This window comes from Equus przewalskii, chromosome 2 (genome assembly GCF_037783145.1).
Source record: "Equus przewalskii isolate Varuska chromosome 2, EquPr2, whole genome shotgun sequence".
NCBI classification, from domain to species: Eukaryota; Metazoa; Chordata; class Mammalia; order Perissodactyla; family Equidae; genus Equus; species Equus przewalskii.
The window spans coordinates 14,987,409-15,002,265 of NC_091832.1; the positions used below are offsets into that span (position 1 = coordinate 14,987,409).

A 14,857-nucleotide genomic window follows, 5' to 3' on the forward strand; every position below is an offset into this window, starting at 1 on the left:
ATGGGAAAACTATTAGAAATAATGAACAACTACAGTAAAGTTGCAGGGTACAAAATCAACTTACAAAACTCAGTTGCATTTCTGTACTCTAATAATGAACTTACAGAAAGAGAACTCAAGAATACAATTCCATTTACAATCGCAACAAAAAGAATAAAGTATCTAGGAATAAATTTAACCAAGGAGGCAAAGGACTTATACAATGAAAACTATAAGACATTATTGAAAGAAATAGGTGATGACATAAAGAGATGGAAAGAGATTCCATGCACGTGGGTTGGAAGAATGAAGAACTAAAATGTCCATACTACCCAAAGCAGTCTACAGATTCAATGCAATCCCAATCAGAATCCCATCTTCACGGAAATAGAACAAAGAATCCTAAAATTCATATGGGGCAACCAAAGATCCCGAATTGCTAAAGCAATCCTGAGAAAAAAGAACAAAGCTGGAGGCATCACAATCCCTGACTTCAAAATGTACCACAAAGCCATAGTGATCAAAACTGCATGGTACTGGTACAAAAACAGGCACACAGATCAACGGAACAGAACTGAAAGCCCAGAAATAAAACCACACATCTATGGACAGCTAAACTTTGACACAGGTGCCAGGAGCATAGAATGGAGGAAAGATCATCTTTTCAATAAATGGTGTTGGAAAAACTTAACAGCCACATGCAAAAGAATGAAAACAGATGTTGTCTCACACCATACACAAAAATAAACTCAAAATGGATCAAAGACTTGAAGATAAGTCCTGAAACCATAAAACTCCACGAAGATAATACAGGTAGTACACTCTTTGACATCGAACTTAAAAGGCTCTTTTCAAATACCGTGTCTTCTCAGACAAGGGAAACAAAAGAAAAAATAAACAAGTGGGACTTCATCCAACTAAAGAGCTTCTGCAGGGCAAAAGAAAGTAGGATAAAAACAAAAAGACAACCCACCAATTTGGAGAAAATATTTGCAAATCATATATCCAGCAAGAGGTTAATTTCCGTTAACGTATAAGGAACTCACACAACTGATCAACAAAAAAACAAACAACCCAATCAAAAAATGGGCAGAGGATATGAACACATTTTTCCAAAGAAGATATACAGATGGCCATAAACACCTGAAAAGATGTTCAACATCACTAATCATCAGGGAAATGCAAATCAAAACTATGCTAAGATACTACCTTACCCCTGTTAAAATGGCTATAATCACTAAGACTAAAAATAACAAATGTTGGAGAGGGTGTGGAGAAAAGGGAACCCTCATACACTGCTGATGGAAATGACAACTGGTGCAGCCACTATGGAAAACAATATGGAGATTCCTCAAAAACTAAAAATAGAAATACCGTATGACCCAGCTATCCCACTCCTGGGTATCTACCCAAACAACTTGAAATCAACAATCCAAAGTAACATATGTACCCCTATGTTTGCTGCAGCACTATTCGCAATAGCCAAGACATGGAAACAATCCAAGTGCCCATCGACTGATGAATGGATAAAGAAGATGTGGTGTATATATACAATAGAATACTGCTCAGCCATAAAAAAAGACAAATTCATCCCGTTTGCAACAACATGGATGGAACTGGAGGGTATTATGCTTAGCGAAATAAGCCAGACTGAGAAAGAAAAACACCATATGATTTCACTCATATGTGGAAAATAAACCAACACATGAACAAAGAAAACAGTTCAGTGGTTACCAGGGAAAGTGGGGTGAGGGATGGGCACAGGGGGTGAAGGGGAGCACTTATGTGGTGACAGACAAGCAATAATGTACAACTGAAATTTCACAATGATGTAACTATTATGAACTCAATAAAAAAATACATGCAAGGAAAGAAAACAAATCAGAATATATCTAATTTGAAAAATAAATAAATAATAGCAATGATGATCCAAACAAAAAACCTCATTAGTTCATTCAACTCTATGTAATTAACTCTTGCTCTGCTGAATCTCGGGTCTGCAGCCGATATCATGGAGTCCACTCTCTCATGTGATTGTTGGCAGAGTCAGTTCCTCAGGGGCTGTTGGACCCATGGTCTCAGTTCCTCATTGCCTGCTGCCCAGTGGTCACTCTCAGTTCCTTGCCACATGGGCTTCTGCATTGGGCAGCTCTCAACAAGGCAACATACTTCATCAGAGCCAATAATTGATAAGAGCCAGAGAAAGAGTTCAAGGAAAATGGAAGTCTACAGTCTTGTATAACCAAATCTCAGAAGTGATATCCAATCACATTTGTCCCATTCTAGTCATTAAAAAGAAAATACCAGGTCCCACACTTGAAGAGTGGGGGACACACAAAGGTGTGACTACTGGGAGCAGGATCTGGGACCTCTTAAAAAGCTGCCAGCCCAAGAGGTACATGAATGGAGATCAGGCAGGAAATGGTGAGTTGTAATCATGAGCACATTTGGATGGTGGGTGAAGTGATAATATTTGATGACCTTTCCCAAAGGAAGCACACACTCATTGACCTCTACATTCTTGATCTCATTCTTGTAATAATCCTGTCCAGTAGGTTAAATTGCCTTTATTTTATAAATAAAGCAGGCACAGATAGCTAAACTGACTTGCCCCCACCCAGCCATTGAGAAAACAAGACTCAGACTTCTCTGTCCAACCTCGAAGGCTGTGTTCACTCCTCTATTCTACGTGAGAACCTGTCGTCGCTGTCCTTGAGGCACATGCTTCTTCTCTTCCAAAGTTTGATATTTGCCAGAATTTCCGGCAAGTTTTGTGGCTTGGTTTTCAGTTTCCTCACATGTAAAATAGGGACAGCAACTCCTGCTCAAGGTCGTGAGTGCTGAATGAGAAAACATATGTCAAGCAGTGTGGATAGAAACTATTTCTCCTAAGTTTTCTGGGGCAACACTGATTTAGGTAATCTTGTACTTATTAATACAGATTTTTTTTTATGTGCACACTATGCTGAACTTTATTTGTATACTTTTGCAAAATATTTCCTATTTTTATTTGTTTGTTCACACAGTGCCTTCTTTCAAAAAGGAGTTGAGGCAGCTGTTTTCCATATAAGCTAATTTGCTGATCAGAAAAAAAAAAAAACCTCTGTCATTTCTCTGGGGTTTTGCCTGGGAAATCATGTTTGCCACCCTTTGTAGGATTTGGAAGGGAGCCACCCTTAGGGAGCAAGTTACAAGGCTGAGTACAGAGGTCTAAGAAAGGGCTATGGACCTGAGCCATTAGTGGTGCACACAGGAGGGCCACTGCACAGCTGCAGGTGTCTTCAGGGACTGGAGATCTGGCTGGGAGCGCTTAACTAAACCTAATTTTCCAAAGCTGTTCCTTTGAATCCTACCCTCTCCCCACCTCCCACCAGGATGCCTTGCCCCGTGCGTAACATCTCTCAAGCTCTGTTCACACGGGACAGAGTAACAGAGCTTTTTACCCCCCAAATGAACCATTTGGTCATTTAATCACTTAGTACTTGTTGTTGGCTCCTCTGTGTCAAGTTCTGTGCTAGACACTAGAAATACAGACAAAAATGACACTTACTACCCTCACATGGCCTGAAGGCGAGGATTCATGGCCATCTTCTTTCCTTTTTCTGTATCTTTGCACACACTCTTTCCTGTACCTGGATAGCCCTTCTCTGCCTTCTCGATCTATCAAACTTCTGTTCATCTTTTGAGACCCAGCTCAAATATTGCCTCTTCTGTGAACTCTTTCCTGCATCTTTCAGAGAAAAAAAGTCAGCAGATCCTCCTGTGTGTTCCTACATAACTGTTTGTGTACCCTTCCCCAAGCACAAACGACACCTGTGTGCAGCTCCATCCCCCAACCAGTCCACAGGCAGCATGGGCAGGGTCAGGACCAAGTCTTGTTCATCATTTTGTCTCCAGTGACCAGTAACATCAGATACACTATCAGCACCTTTGAGTGTCTGTAAAATCAATCAGTCAAACAATGAAATCATGGCACAAATAGAGAGGAACAGAAAAAGCAATGGAGGGTTCTCATGAAGGGAGAGCTGACAGGTAGGCATGAGAGTGTCAGGGAGGAGCTGTGAAGGGCAGGGGAGTGGGTGTTTTCCAGGGAGTGGGCTGTGGCAGCATCCTAGGCTGAGGCAGCAGCATGAGATGCAGCTTGTCTGGGGATCTACGGGTGGTTCAGGCTGCCCAGAGTGCAAGGTGTGAGTCAAAGAACTGCAGGAGGGGAGGCTGGAGAGGTAGGCAGGAGTCAGCTCAGGAAGGGCTTGGCTGCTGGACAGAGGATCTGAGTCTGAATCCCATGAATGGGAACCATTGAAGGTCCTTCAGCAGGGGAGGAACAAAGACAGAGGTGCAGCTTAGAAAGTTGACTCTAGCAGCTGCCTGAAAGCTTACTGCCTACAGAGCCTATGTGATATTGTGATTGATAAAGAATATACATTTGGTCTTCTGGTTCCTGGCAGAGCTCCTAAAACACTTGGAATTTCCGAAGGAAGGAGAGTCATAAAGGTGTCTTTTGTTATGTCAGTGAGGTGACGTTTGGAAAGCCCTTAGGTAACCTAAGGATGGGGGCTGGTCACCAGTGAAGCCAACCCTGTGAGTAAAGGGTTAGAACTTTCAGTCCCACCCTCAACCTCCAGGACAGGGAGAGGGGCTGGAGAGTCAATTCAATCACCAATGGTCAATGAGTTAATCAATCACGCCTATGTAATCAAGCCTACATAAAACCCAAAAGGATGGGTTTGGAGAGCTTCTGGGTTGGTGGTCACGTGGAGATGGGGGGAGAGTTGTGCATTTGGAGAGGGAATGGAAGCCCAACCCACCTCCCCACATACCTTGCCCTATGCATCTCTTCTATCTGGCTGTTCCTGAGTTATATCCTTTTATAACCAAATGGTAATCTAGTAAGTAAAATGTTTCTCAGTTCTGTGAGATGCTGGGGTAAATTAATTGAACTCGCGGAGGGGCTAGCGGGTCAGAAGCACGGGTGACAACCTGGACTCCTGATTGGTGTCTGAAGGGCTGGGAGGAGGGACGGTCTTGTAGGACTGAGCCCTTCACCTGTGGGATCTGACACTATCCCCAGGTAGATTGAGTTGAATTATAGGAGACCCAGCTGGTGTCAGAGAATTGCTTGGTGGTAGGGAAAAAAGCCCACATTGGAATTTGATGTCAGGATCATTAGCCTGGTTGTTGAACTCAGGCCCTGCCGCCTGAGAAGGGAGGTGGATCACAGACCTAGAGTCCCTGAGTCTCAGGGTAAGCAGCCAGGGAGAGGGCATTCCAGGCTGAGCCAGAGAAATGCTGGAAAAGAAACAGCCCCCCAGAGATGTGAGGAGGCCCCTGGGATGGGAGCTTCCCTGTGGGGCAGGCAAAGGCCTCCAGCCTTGAGGGTCTTAGACGGAGCCGAAGTCAGAGTTATCTGGATGTGGACACCACCAAATCCTGAGCTCCCCTCGAGTGGAGGACGAGGCCTCTGTGGGCCGGTCAGTGCTGCAGGGGACTCAGTGCTGGGTCAGGATCAAGAGGGCAGGAAACAGGAGACAGAGCCTGTCACCGAGGTGGAAGTGCCCAGCCCTCAGGTGGCCAGAGGTGTGGCCAGCAAGGAGGAGAGAGAAGAGACTTCATCCATGGGGTGCAGGGCGCAGTGAGGCTCCAGGGCCCGCAGCTCCAGAATCCCACGACCTACCACACCCAGGAGCCAGGCTTGACTGAGCCCGGGTGGCCCAGCCTAAGGAACCCTCCCATCCCAGAGGCCAGGCTCTTGGGCTCAGCTCTCATCAGCCTCTCCCTGTATGGCTCCTGACTTTGCCCAAGCCCCAGTCTGGCTCCTGCAGGGACATATTGGGCCAAGTTCCAGCTGAGCCATCTGTGAGCAAGTGGCCTTGTGGTGCTCGGAAAGGATGGAGCCGCAAGTTTCCTTTGCCCTCCAGGCAGACTGGACTCCTCCGACCCTTTGGCTGGAGACATCCAAGGAGAGGCCTCCAAGGTCTTCTGCCTTCCTCTGCCTCAAACCTACAGGATACATGTTCTTTCTGTTTCCTGTCTTAAGTCCTCAGGGCTGCAGTTCTGGAAATGTCTCTCCATGAGAAGAGAAAAGGTCCTCACCAAGTGATCTGAAATGCCAGAATACTCCCTGCAAGGGCTGAGACCTGAGAGTCACTGGGCAGGTTAAGACCCCCATGGGCACCGTACTTTATAAGATACATTAAAATGCACCCACACCCCACGTTACATACGATTAATACATCACTTACTATATAACTACCTAAGAGCTTAATGAGTTGCAGTTGACTAATAAAATGTTACATTTAATAGTCATTTAAACATTTGCTAACTTTTATTTTTCAGGATTCCTAGTTTTGAGCCAATAATCTTTTCTTTCAGGTCTCCAAGCTGTCTGTAGACTATGAAAGCTCAAGGACCTTAGACATTTGCTTATAGCGCCTACGGAAAGAAACAGTCCTGGGGACGCCACCTGGCAGGAGGAGAAGACACCTTCTTGGCCTTCATCACCCTTGACTTCCCAGGATGCCTCATTTTTGTTGTTGTTCCTGGGAAAGGAGGAGCACCTGAGAAAAGACCTGCCCTCACAGCCCTGTCTGAGCCCCAGCACACACCCTCCCCAGCATCCGCACTCCTGTCCCCAGGCTCAGACTCCCCCAGCCCAACCTCCAGAAGGGCAAGGCCTGAGCGTCCTTGGGGAGTGAGGTGCCTCCTTGGGAGCCTGGTGCTTCCTCCCTGGGCAGGAAGGCGGCTACAGAAACTGTCCTGCTAGGACCCTGGGGCCACGTGCCACACAGGAGTGGCCCCTTGAGTCTGAGGGAGCCCTGCCCACAATTCCCTTTCTGGCAGGGTTATAAGCTCAGGGTTATAAACTCAGGAGTGCCCCCAACTATTCTGGGGAGCAAGCGAGGCTCCTGGCTCCCCCAGGCCCAGCCTCACAGGGAGCTCTGGGTAGGAGCCCAGCTGGGTCCATACTTCCCACTCACTGGCTGCCTGTCTGTCTCTGCTCTGTCCCTTTCCCCATGTCTGTGTGAGGGTGCTCATGGCTGCCTGTCTCTGCCTCTCTCTCTCTCTCTTTCTCCATGTCCATCCGCTCCTTCTCTTCCTCTGGGTCTGTTATTATCTCCCTTTCTCTTTCTTGCTTTCCATCCTTCTCCATCTGCCTCTTTCTGCCTCTGTTTCTATTTTCTGCTCTGTCCTGCCTCCAAAGTTTGTGTCACATCTCTCCCTCCTCTTTCTGTATCTCTGGCTCTGAGGTTCTCTGACCGGGTCTTCAGCCCACTCTTTCCTTTCTTTCCCTATTGACTTTCCTGAGTGTTGCTCACTCTGCCCCTGGATTTGCCTGCAGCGTGCTCCCTCTCTTCCATCCCCGATTCTCTCCTCTCCTCCTCAGCCTGTTGACAGGGATTTTCTTCTTGCACCATTTCTCTAGGTCTCCTCCTTGAACTGGGTCTCTCTGCCCATCCATCCTCCACTGCAGCGCATCCCCTCGCCTCCTACTCCCTCAGACCACACATTCTATCCAGATCTCGTCTGTCTGCTGTCTTCTTGATCTTGGACTCTCATCCATCTACTTCTCTTGCTCCCAGAGACTGGATTTGCCCTGCCTCTCTCCACCCTCCCTGATTGCCTCTGTCTCTCTCTGTCTGGTCTCTGTGGCCCTTTGTTGGTTCAGTTGCCCTTTCTCAGCTCTCCTGTGTCCCTTTCTCACAGCCCTGGCTCACAGCCCACCTCCCCAGCATCTCAGGCATTCTTTCCTGTCTCCTTTTTGTCCCTGCCTCTGTCTCCTTTTGTGCCTTCACCTTCTCTGTCCCTCTGACTCTCTCCCATTGGGTCTCCACATGTCTATGCCTCTTTCCTTTCGTCTTTTTTCCTCTTCTTAAAGGATAACCACGAAAGGAATAACCACCTTCCACCTTCCTCATCCTGAGCCCCCATCCTCCTCCTCCTGTTGATGTCAATTGTGCTCCCAGCATCTGTCTTTCTGGCTTCTTTTCTGTGTCCCCAGATTCTTCTTCTCTGTGCCCCTCTCTGCCTCCTTGTCGCCTGTGCTTGTGCTTCTCTCCCTTCTGGGGCGTCTTATCTCCTTCCATCTTTCTCTCTACTTTTCTTGCTTTCTAGTTTTACTGTTTCTCTGGATCATTCTTAGCCCCTGCCAGGTCTGTGCTGACACTGGGGAGGGTGTGTGTGTTGGTGATAAGGGACAGGGCAAGAGAAAGGGGAAGGGAGGAGAAAAGATATATTTTCAGAACCTGACAGAATCAGATATTATTGCAATCAACCTCCTGTTTTTACAGATAAGACACAATTACCTTCTCAGAGTCATGGCAGTAAAGGGCAAAAGTGGAAATTCAGAACGATCCTGAGTCTTTCATCTTCTAGCCTGGGCTGCAGGTGAGTAGATATGAGAGGAGGAGATAAAGATAAAAGCCCAAAGTGAAAAAGCAAACAATATTTCTCTGGTTTCTATTACATCCTAACAAGGCACCAAGGCTGGCACCCCAGCCCCAAGCTCTGGCCAACTTGGGGACGGAGGCTAAACTTCTACCAGGACCTGGCAAACATACAACCCATTTCTGTCTTCTCATTGGTAACAGACCATCATCAAACCTGGCTGTAGCAGGGTCAGGACCTGAGGTTCAGAGACTCCAAGCAACTTGCCATAAGACACACAGCAAGCCAGCCAAGGAAAGTGAGAGTGGAAACCAGCCCCAGACTCCGCTCTGGACAAAGACACAAACTCATCAAAAGGCAAGGAGTCCTGGGGGTCAGAGGCCTGTCTCCTGCATCTTCTCTGCTGCCTCTGCCCTCAGCCTGCGGATACAATCTGGAGGTAAGAACTGGCTGCCTCTCGTCACCATGGCCCTTGTTTAAGGGCCTCCATCTCTCAGGAGCTGGGGACAGAATGTAGTTGGCACCATCAGGTTCCCTGCGTCCCTAAGTCCCATTTCCTGGCTCATGGCTCATCTCTGAGATCAGCAACTGACAGTGTAAGAGCCTAGACTAGGTGTCAAGCCACTTGGGTGCTCACTCCACTTCAGACACTCTTGCTGTGTGACCTTAGAGCAGTCGCTTCCTTTGATAAAATGGGCTTTGATAAAATGAGTGGTTATCAAATTGAGCTTCAAAGAGCCTTTATCTAGTAATAGCAGCCTCAGGGAGCCACGTGTGTCTGAGTGAGGAGGGTGTGAGTGGAGTGGGTTCTAAGCTCCTGCAGGAGTCTGCCTTTGACAAAAGGTTCATGGGTTTTTAAAAACCTGACAATGTATAACTCTGAAACTGTAAGACTCCATTCTTTCTCTCCAACACCCACCCAGTCCAACGCCCATTTCCAGTTCTCTTCTCAGGGAGCAGGCCGTCTAGAGGATGGCGTCCCCTCAGTCATGCATGCCTCCCCTCCTATTTCGGCCTTGAAAGTCTTCCTTGGAGGATGTGTAACCACGGTCTAGCCCAGGCACCTAGGGAGGGGTGGGATTGGGGGCACTGGCACCCATTGTTCTATCTCTGCAGCCCCACCCCTGACCCCATTCACCTCCCAATCTAGGCATAAATAGAAAAGTGTTGACTGTCCATCCTAGAGGATCCATTACAGATTATCCCCACCCTTGTTCTACAGATGAGATCACGAGAGCCACGGAGGTTGGCTGACTTCCCAAAGCCATACAGCAAACTGTGTTCCCATGAGCACAAACTCGGGATGGGGCTCAGGTCTGGAATGGGAGTCAGGTGCTGGGATGGGTGTCTGGTGCCCCGATTCAGGTCATGCTGCCTCATGCTATGATGGCCCAAGGTCTAGCCCCACTTCTCTGTGGTTTTCCAGTCCCAGAGGTCTATCGGCCTCAGGAATCAAGAATCTAAGCTCGTCCCCTTTTTCTTTACCATCACATTCTTCCCCTCTGTGAGCTACTCTGGTTCCATCCTAGATTAAGTCATTCTGGTTCGAGTTACCATTCTGTCTCCTAACTTAACTTCTCCACATACGTGGAGTCAGCCTAGGTTGTCACCTTTCAGGTAATCTCCTACCCAAAACACTTTTACCTGATGCCTAACCCAGAAATGTGTTTTCATTAAACTACAGAAGCTGATCCCACGTGCAGCTCAGTGGATGAGCTGAGCTGGGACAGTAGGAGAAGCTCCTCATTCCATTTTCCTCTGGGCTTCTCTAGGTCCAATGTTTTTTTTTCGTCTTTGATCTTCCTCTCTCCTAGCCACCCTTTTATCTAATTAGTCTACATAAATCCCTACACGTTCCATCTTCAAAGTATCATTTTGAACTTTATTCCTTCTTATAAAACTAACTCGTTTATTGTGGAAAATTTGGAAAGTTCAGAGAACTTTTACAAATAACTATCACCTACAAATACAATCATCAGAAATGTCCACTGTTGACATTTTGGTGTGTTCCTTTCTAATTTTTGTCTAGGCATATAAATCTTTACACTATTAGGATTAGTTTATACATAGTTTCATATTCTGCTTTCTTACATACCAATCTATTGGAGCATTTCCCCACAATGTGAAGTACTCTCCAAAATATGATTTTAAAGGCTATAAGGTATTCACCATATCAATATACCATAATTTATTTAACAAGTCTCCTGATTTAGGACATTTAAGTTGTTTCTGGTTTTCCCTGTTAGAAATAATATTGCAATGAACATCCTTGATGAAAACCCCTCCCCATTCTCTGATGTTTTTCCCTATGCAAAATTCTGAAAACTGAATTTACATACTGCCAAATTTTCCTTCAGAAAGACTATAGTAATTTATTTCCCATAGCAATATATGACAATTCCTTTTCGACAGTAAACTGGCCAATATCAGGCATTATCATTTTAAGAGAATTTTTTCCCTGTTGCATAGGTTAAAAACTATTATCCCATTGTTGGTTTAACTGGCAATCGTTAATTATTATAGGCTTAAACTTTTTTGTGAGTTCATTGCCATTTGAATCTCTTTTTGTCAATTGATTACTCATATCTCCTTCTTGGTGGTTAGTGTTTTTCTTTATGTTTAGCATATAAAGATATCTTTTATTTTTATTTATAGCTTATATTTACTTAGTGTATAAAGATATCTTTTACACTGATGACATTAATCACTTGTCTTCCATATATATTATAATCATCATTAGTTTTTTAACTTAGAGAAAATTTTCTTTTTTATATCACCAAAAATATTCATCTTTTCCTTTATTATTTCTTTGTTTTTATGCTCACGTGAAAGGAAAAAAATAATGACATTTCAGCAGAAGGAATGTGAGCAACTTTGGCATAATATGGACATAGGGAAATGGAGAGAAAGCCAACTTTCTCTGCACAGTTGAGCAGATCAGTGGTTCTCAATGTGTGGTCCCAAAGGCAGGCAGTATCTGCATTACCTGAGAACTTGTTAGAAATGCAAATTCTCAGATTCCATGCCAGACCTACTGAACTAGCACTCTGGGTGTGAGGCGCAGCAGCACCTGACAAGCCCTCCAGGTGATTCTGATGCAGGATGAAGCTTGAAATGACTGAGAGAGGAATTGGGGTTGGTGGCTGGCAGCCCAGGTGAGAAGAATGAGGAGTCCTAGAACAGGGAGACAAGGGGAGATGGGAGGGGGGGTCCAGGAAGGAGAGTAGACACCAGTAATATGACAGCTGGCTGGGAACCAGAGAGGAAACATTGCTGCAGAGATAGCTTAGGGACTTGAGAGTCCCTAAAATACTTGGTTTTCATGGTGTTCTGTTCTGTGCCGCCTTGTGAGTTATCATACCTTCAGGACAAGTCTTAGAAATATCAACCTGGTTTGGAGGAGTTTTGGGGCATAAAGGAGAAAGAGAATAGGGATGAAGCATTGAAGAGGTCAGTCCACTCACAAGGCAAGGCAGTGAGTGAGGTCAAGGAAAGTGATCAGGATGCACAAGGACTCTCAAAACTATTGGGGAAGCTATTGGACTTCTTACAGGAGCCTGATGAGGAGCTATGATGCTTTATTTGGATATTAAAGGGAAAAGGGACATCCCCATGAGGCTGAAGGACTTGAAACATTCAGGTTATGCTTCAAAAGCCTTTCTCTGTCCCACTGTAAAATAAATATTCACCTATATATTTTCCCCTAGGCTGCATTATAGTTTTATTTTTTGCGCTTAACTCTAACATATTTAGAATTTACCTTAGCAGACAGCGTAAAGTCACTTTTCGACCCAGATTATTTATAACACTTCCTTGCCCCTCTGATTTATAATATATAGTAAACATTTGGCAAAAATATGTTGAATGAATGACATAATTGATGAATATGAGTGAAGTCTCATCCACCAGGAAAAGCTAAAGCTTAAATCTTAAGTCTAACTTTTATCATACATAGGATTGTTTTAATCCCCAATCTAACCTTCATCCTAATCCTAACAGTGATAAAAACCTGAACCCAAATAATTAATGTAACAACCCTAAAGCTAATCCTAATCTTAAAAGAATACTTAGCAACCTCTGTTGTCCCAAGACAAAACAGAAAATGGGGTGAATAATAGAGAGAAAAGTGAGGCTATGTTAGGAGAAGGAACAGGCACCTACAGGCCAGGATGGCACACAGCACACAGCACTTCCCTGACTCGGCCTTCCCCATTTCCACCACCATGACCCTCCAGTAAATCCTGAACCAAACCCCAATACCATTCAAACTACTTTGGGGACACATGCCTGGTGCCTCCATCCACCAATTCAAACTTTCTGTTAGGAAATATGAAGGAAACAATGGGTGTGAAAATTCCTTACATGCCCTTGGCACAGACCCTCAGTAAATTACATATCCCCCAAAACTCTTTAAACAGGCAGATCACAATGAAGGAGCTCAACCAGTCCACTGTGACAGAATTCATTCTCTTGGGCTTTGCCCCCAACCCCAGGGCCAATCCTCTGCTCTTCACCTTCTTTCTAGTCTTTTACCTGATGATCCTTGTGAGCAACAGCCTCCTCATCATCCTCATCCACCAGGACTCTTGCCTCCACACGCCCATGTACTTTTTCATCAGTGTCCTCTCCATGCTGGACGTGTGCTACACCACCACTACTGTGCCTCAGATGCTCGTGCATATTCTCAGCAAGAAGAGGGCCATCTCTTTAGCTAGATGTGTGGCCCAGATGTACACCTGCCTCCTCTTTGGGATCACTGAGTCCTGGCTTTTCTCCATCATGTCCGTGGACAGGTACATGGCCATCTGCCACCCTCTCCGATATAAAGTCATCATGAGCCGCTGGGTGTGCCTCCTCATGGTGGGCATCTGTGCAGCCTATGGTGTGGTGGGTGGCCTATGTGATACCTTCTTTGCTATGCGCTTGCCCTATTGTGGTCCTAATGAAATTGACCACTACTTTTGTGAGGTTCCTGCCATTCTGAAGCTGGCCTGTGCAGACACATCCCTCAATGACTTGGTAGACTTCATTGTAGGGGTCAATGTCATCGTGGTCCCACTCTCCCTGGTTGTTGTTGTCTATGTCAACATCTTTGCCAACATCATGAAGATCCGCTCAGCTCAGGGACGGATCAAGGCCTTCTCCACCTGTGCCTCCCACATCACCGTGGTCACCATGTTTGCCATTCCCTGCATCATCATGTACATGAGCCCTGGCTCTGACCCCTTGTCAAACAGTGGCAAGAAAATGGCCCTTTTCTATAACGTCACCACAGCCTTCCTCAACCCTGTCGTCTACAGTCTGAGGAACAAGGACGTCAAAAAGGCTTTCCTCAAATTGATGGGACAGGGCAGAGTGAGATTTTAAAGCTGAAGACCTGGGGAGCTGAACAAAGCAGGACTCACCCTCACCAACTCCCTGAGGTGTTGATTCCATAAAGCTGGAAGAGCTGATTCCGTAATGCCTACTCTTTACCCTCACCCCATGGGAGGCAACAGGGTGCTCGGACCACTGCAGTGTCTCTGGTGATGTGGTTGGAACAGAGACAATTGTGAAGATCCAGCACACTGGTCAAGGGCCTGGACTTAGTGCCAGACAGAACAGGAGGAGAGACTTGCTTTTTCCAATTACTAGAAACTGTGAATTTCTGCAAGTCATTTTACTACTTTCAGGAGTAAAGTACTTTAAGTATCTCTTCCTTACAGGGAAGTTGTAGTGATTAAATATGACAATATATGAAAAGTGCTTAGTATAGAGCCCAGCATATAGTAATCTTTCAACAAATGTTAGTTTTAATTTTTAAAATTTATTACTGAGGGATGAACTATCCACCAGGAATCAGCCATGATCCTCCCAGGCTGTGGAAGTGACAGGAGCCCTAGAGAGTAAAGGAAAAAAAGGGAGGAAAGGTGGAAGAAGTAGAGACTCAAAAATTGAAAAGTGGAGAATCTCAGGGTGAGAAAGAGACTTGAGAAGGAGGAAATGAACCTGCATCCAGCCATCTGGCAACTGTGTCGGTTAGAGCCCCTGAGGTCGATTGAAATTATCCTGGGAAGGGGAAGAATACTGTTTTATGACCATTCATTTCTGTTCTTTTGTATTTTTATACCTCTTGATTTCCCTTTTCTCCTTGTTTCTAATAAAGTTCATTTTGGAAAACTATATCCTGTCTTGGCTGATCTCAAGGAAAGGAGACTCTGTTCACTTAAGGACAAGGGAAATTAGACAGGGACAGTGGGCTTAATGTTACCCCAGATGCAAAATTTAGGGAGTCCAGGGAGAGATTATAAACTCATTGGGGAGGTTTTTGCTCTATTCCCTCTTGCCTGGAGGGACCTTCCCTGAAAATCCACTTATTCCTCACAGAAGCTTTACAAACGTAAATTGTTTTTTCCCAGGCTTCCCCAGTCTGCACAGTCACGGTACTGGGCATCACTCGTATTTACTGGCTTTCACCTCTGCTTGTTGCCGCAGAAACTCCAGCACCCAACAA

The 14,857-nt window shown here is 45.5% G+C and overlaps 1 protein-coding gene across 2 annotated transcripts in view; it reads left to right on the forward strand.

Annotated features, from left to right (window-relative positions):
* LOC103540419 (olfactory receptor 2G3-like) overlaps nt 1-14,524 on the forward strand; it is a 114,672-nt gene extending 100,148 nt beyond the window's left edge. Inside the window, exons 3-6 of one of the 2 annotated variants that reach the window (XM_070609953.1) lie at nt 6,352-6,675; nt 8,268-8,364; nt 8,568-8,803; nt 12,890-14,524. In XM_070609953.1, coding sequence (XP_070466054.1) covers nt 12,901-13,731 — 831 coding nt within the window. In that variant the 5' untranslated portion in view covers nt 6,352-6,675; nt 8,268-8,364; nt 8,568-8,803; nt 12,890-12,900 and the 3' untranslated portion in view covers nt 13,732-14,524. Of the gene's footprint in view, nt 1-6,351; nt 6,676-8,267; nt 8,365-8,567; nt 8,804-12,792 lie in introns of those variants that run through there. The other variant, XM_008506995.2, reaches the window with a different exon arrangement.
* The last annotated feature ends 333 nt before the right edge of the window (nt 14,525-14,857 follow it).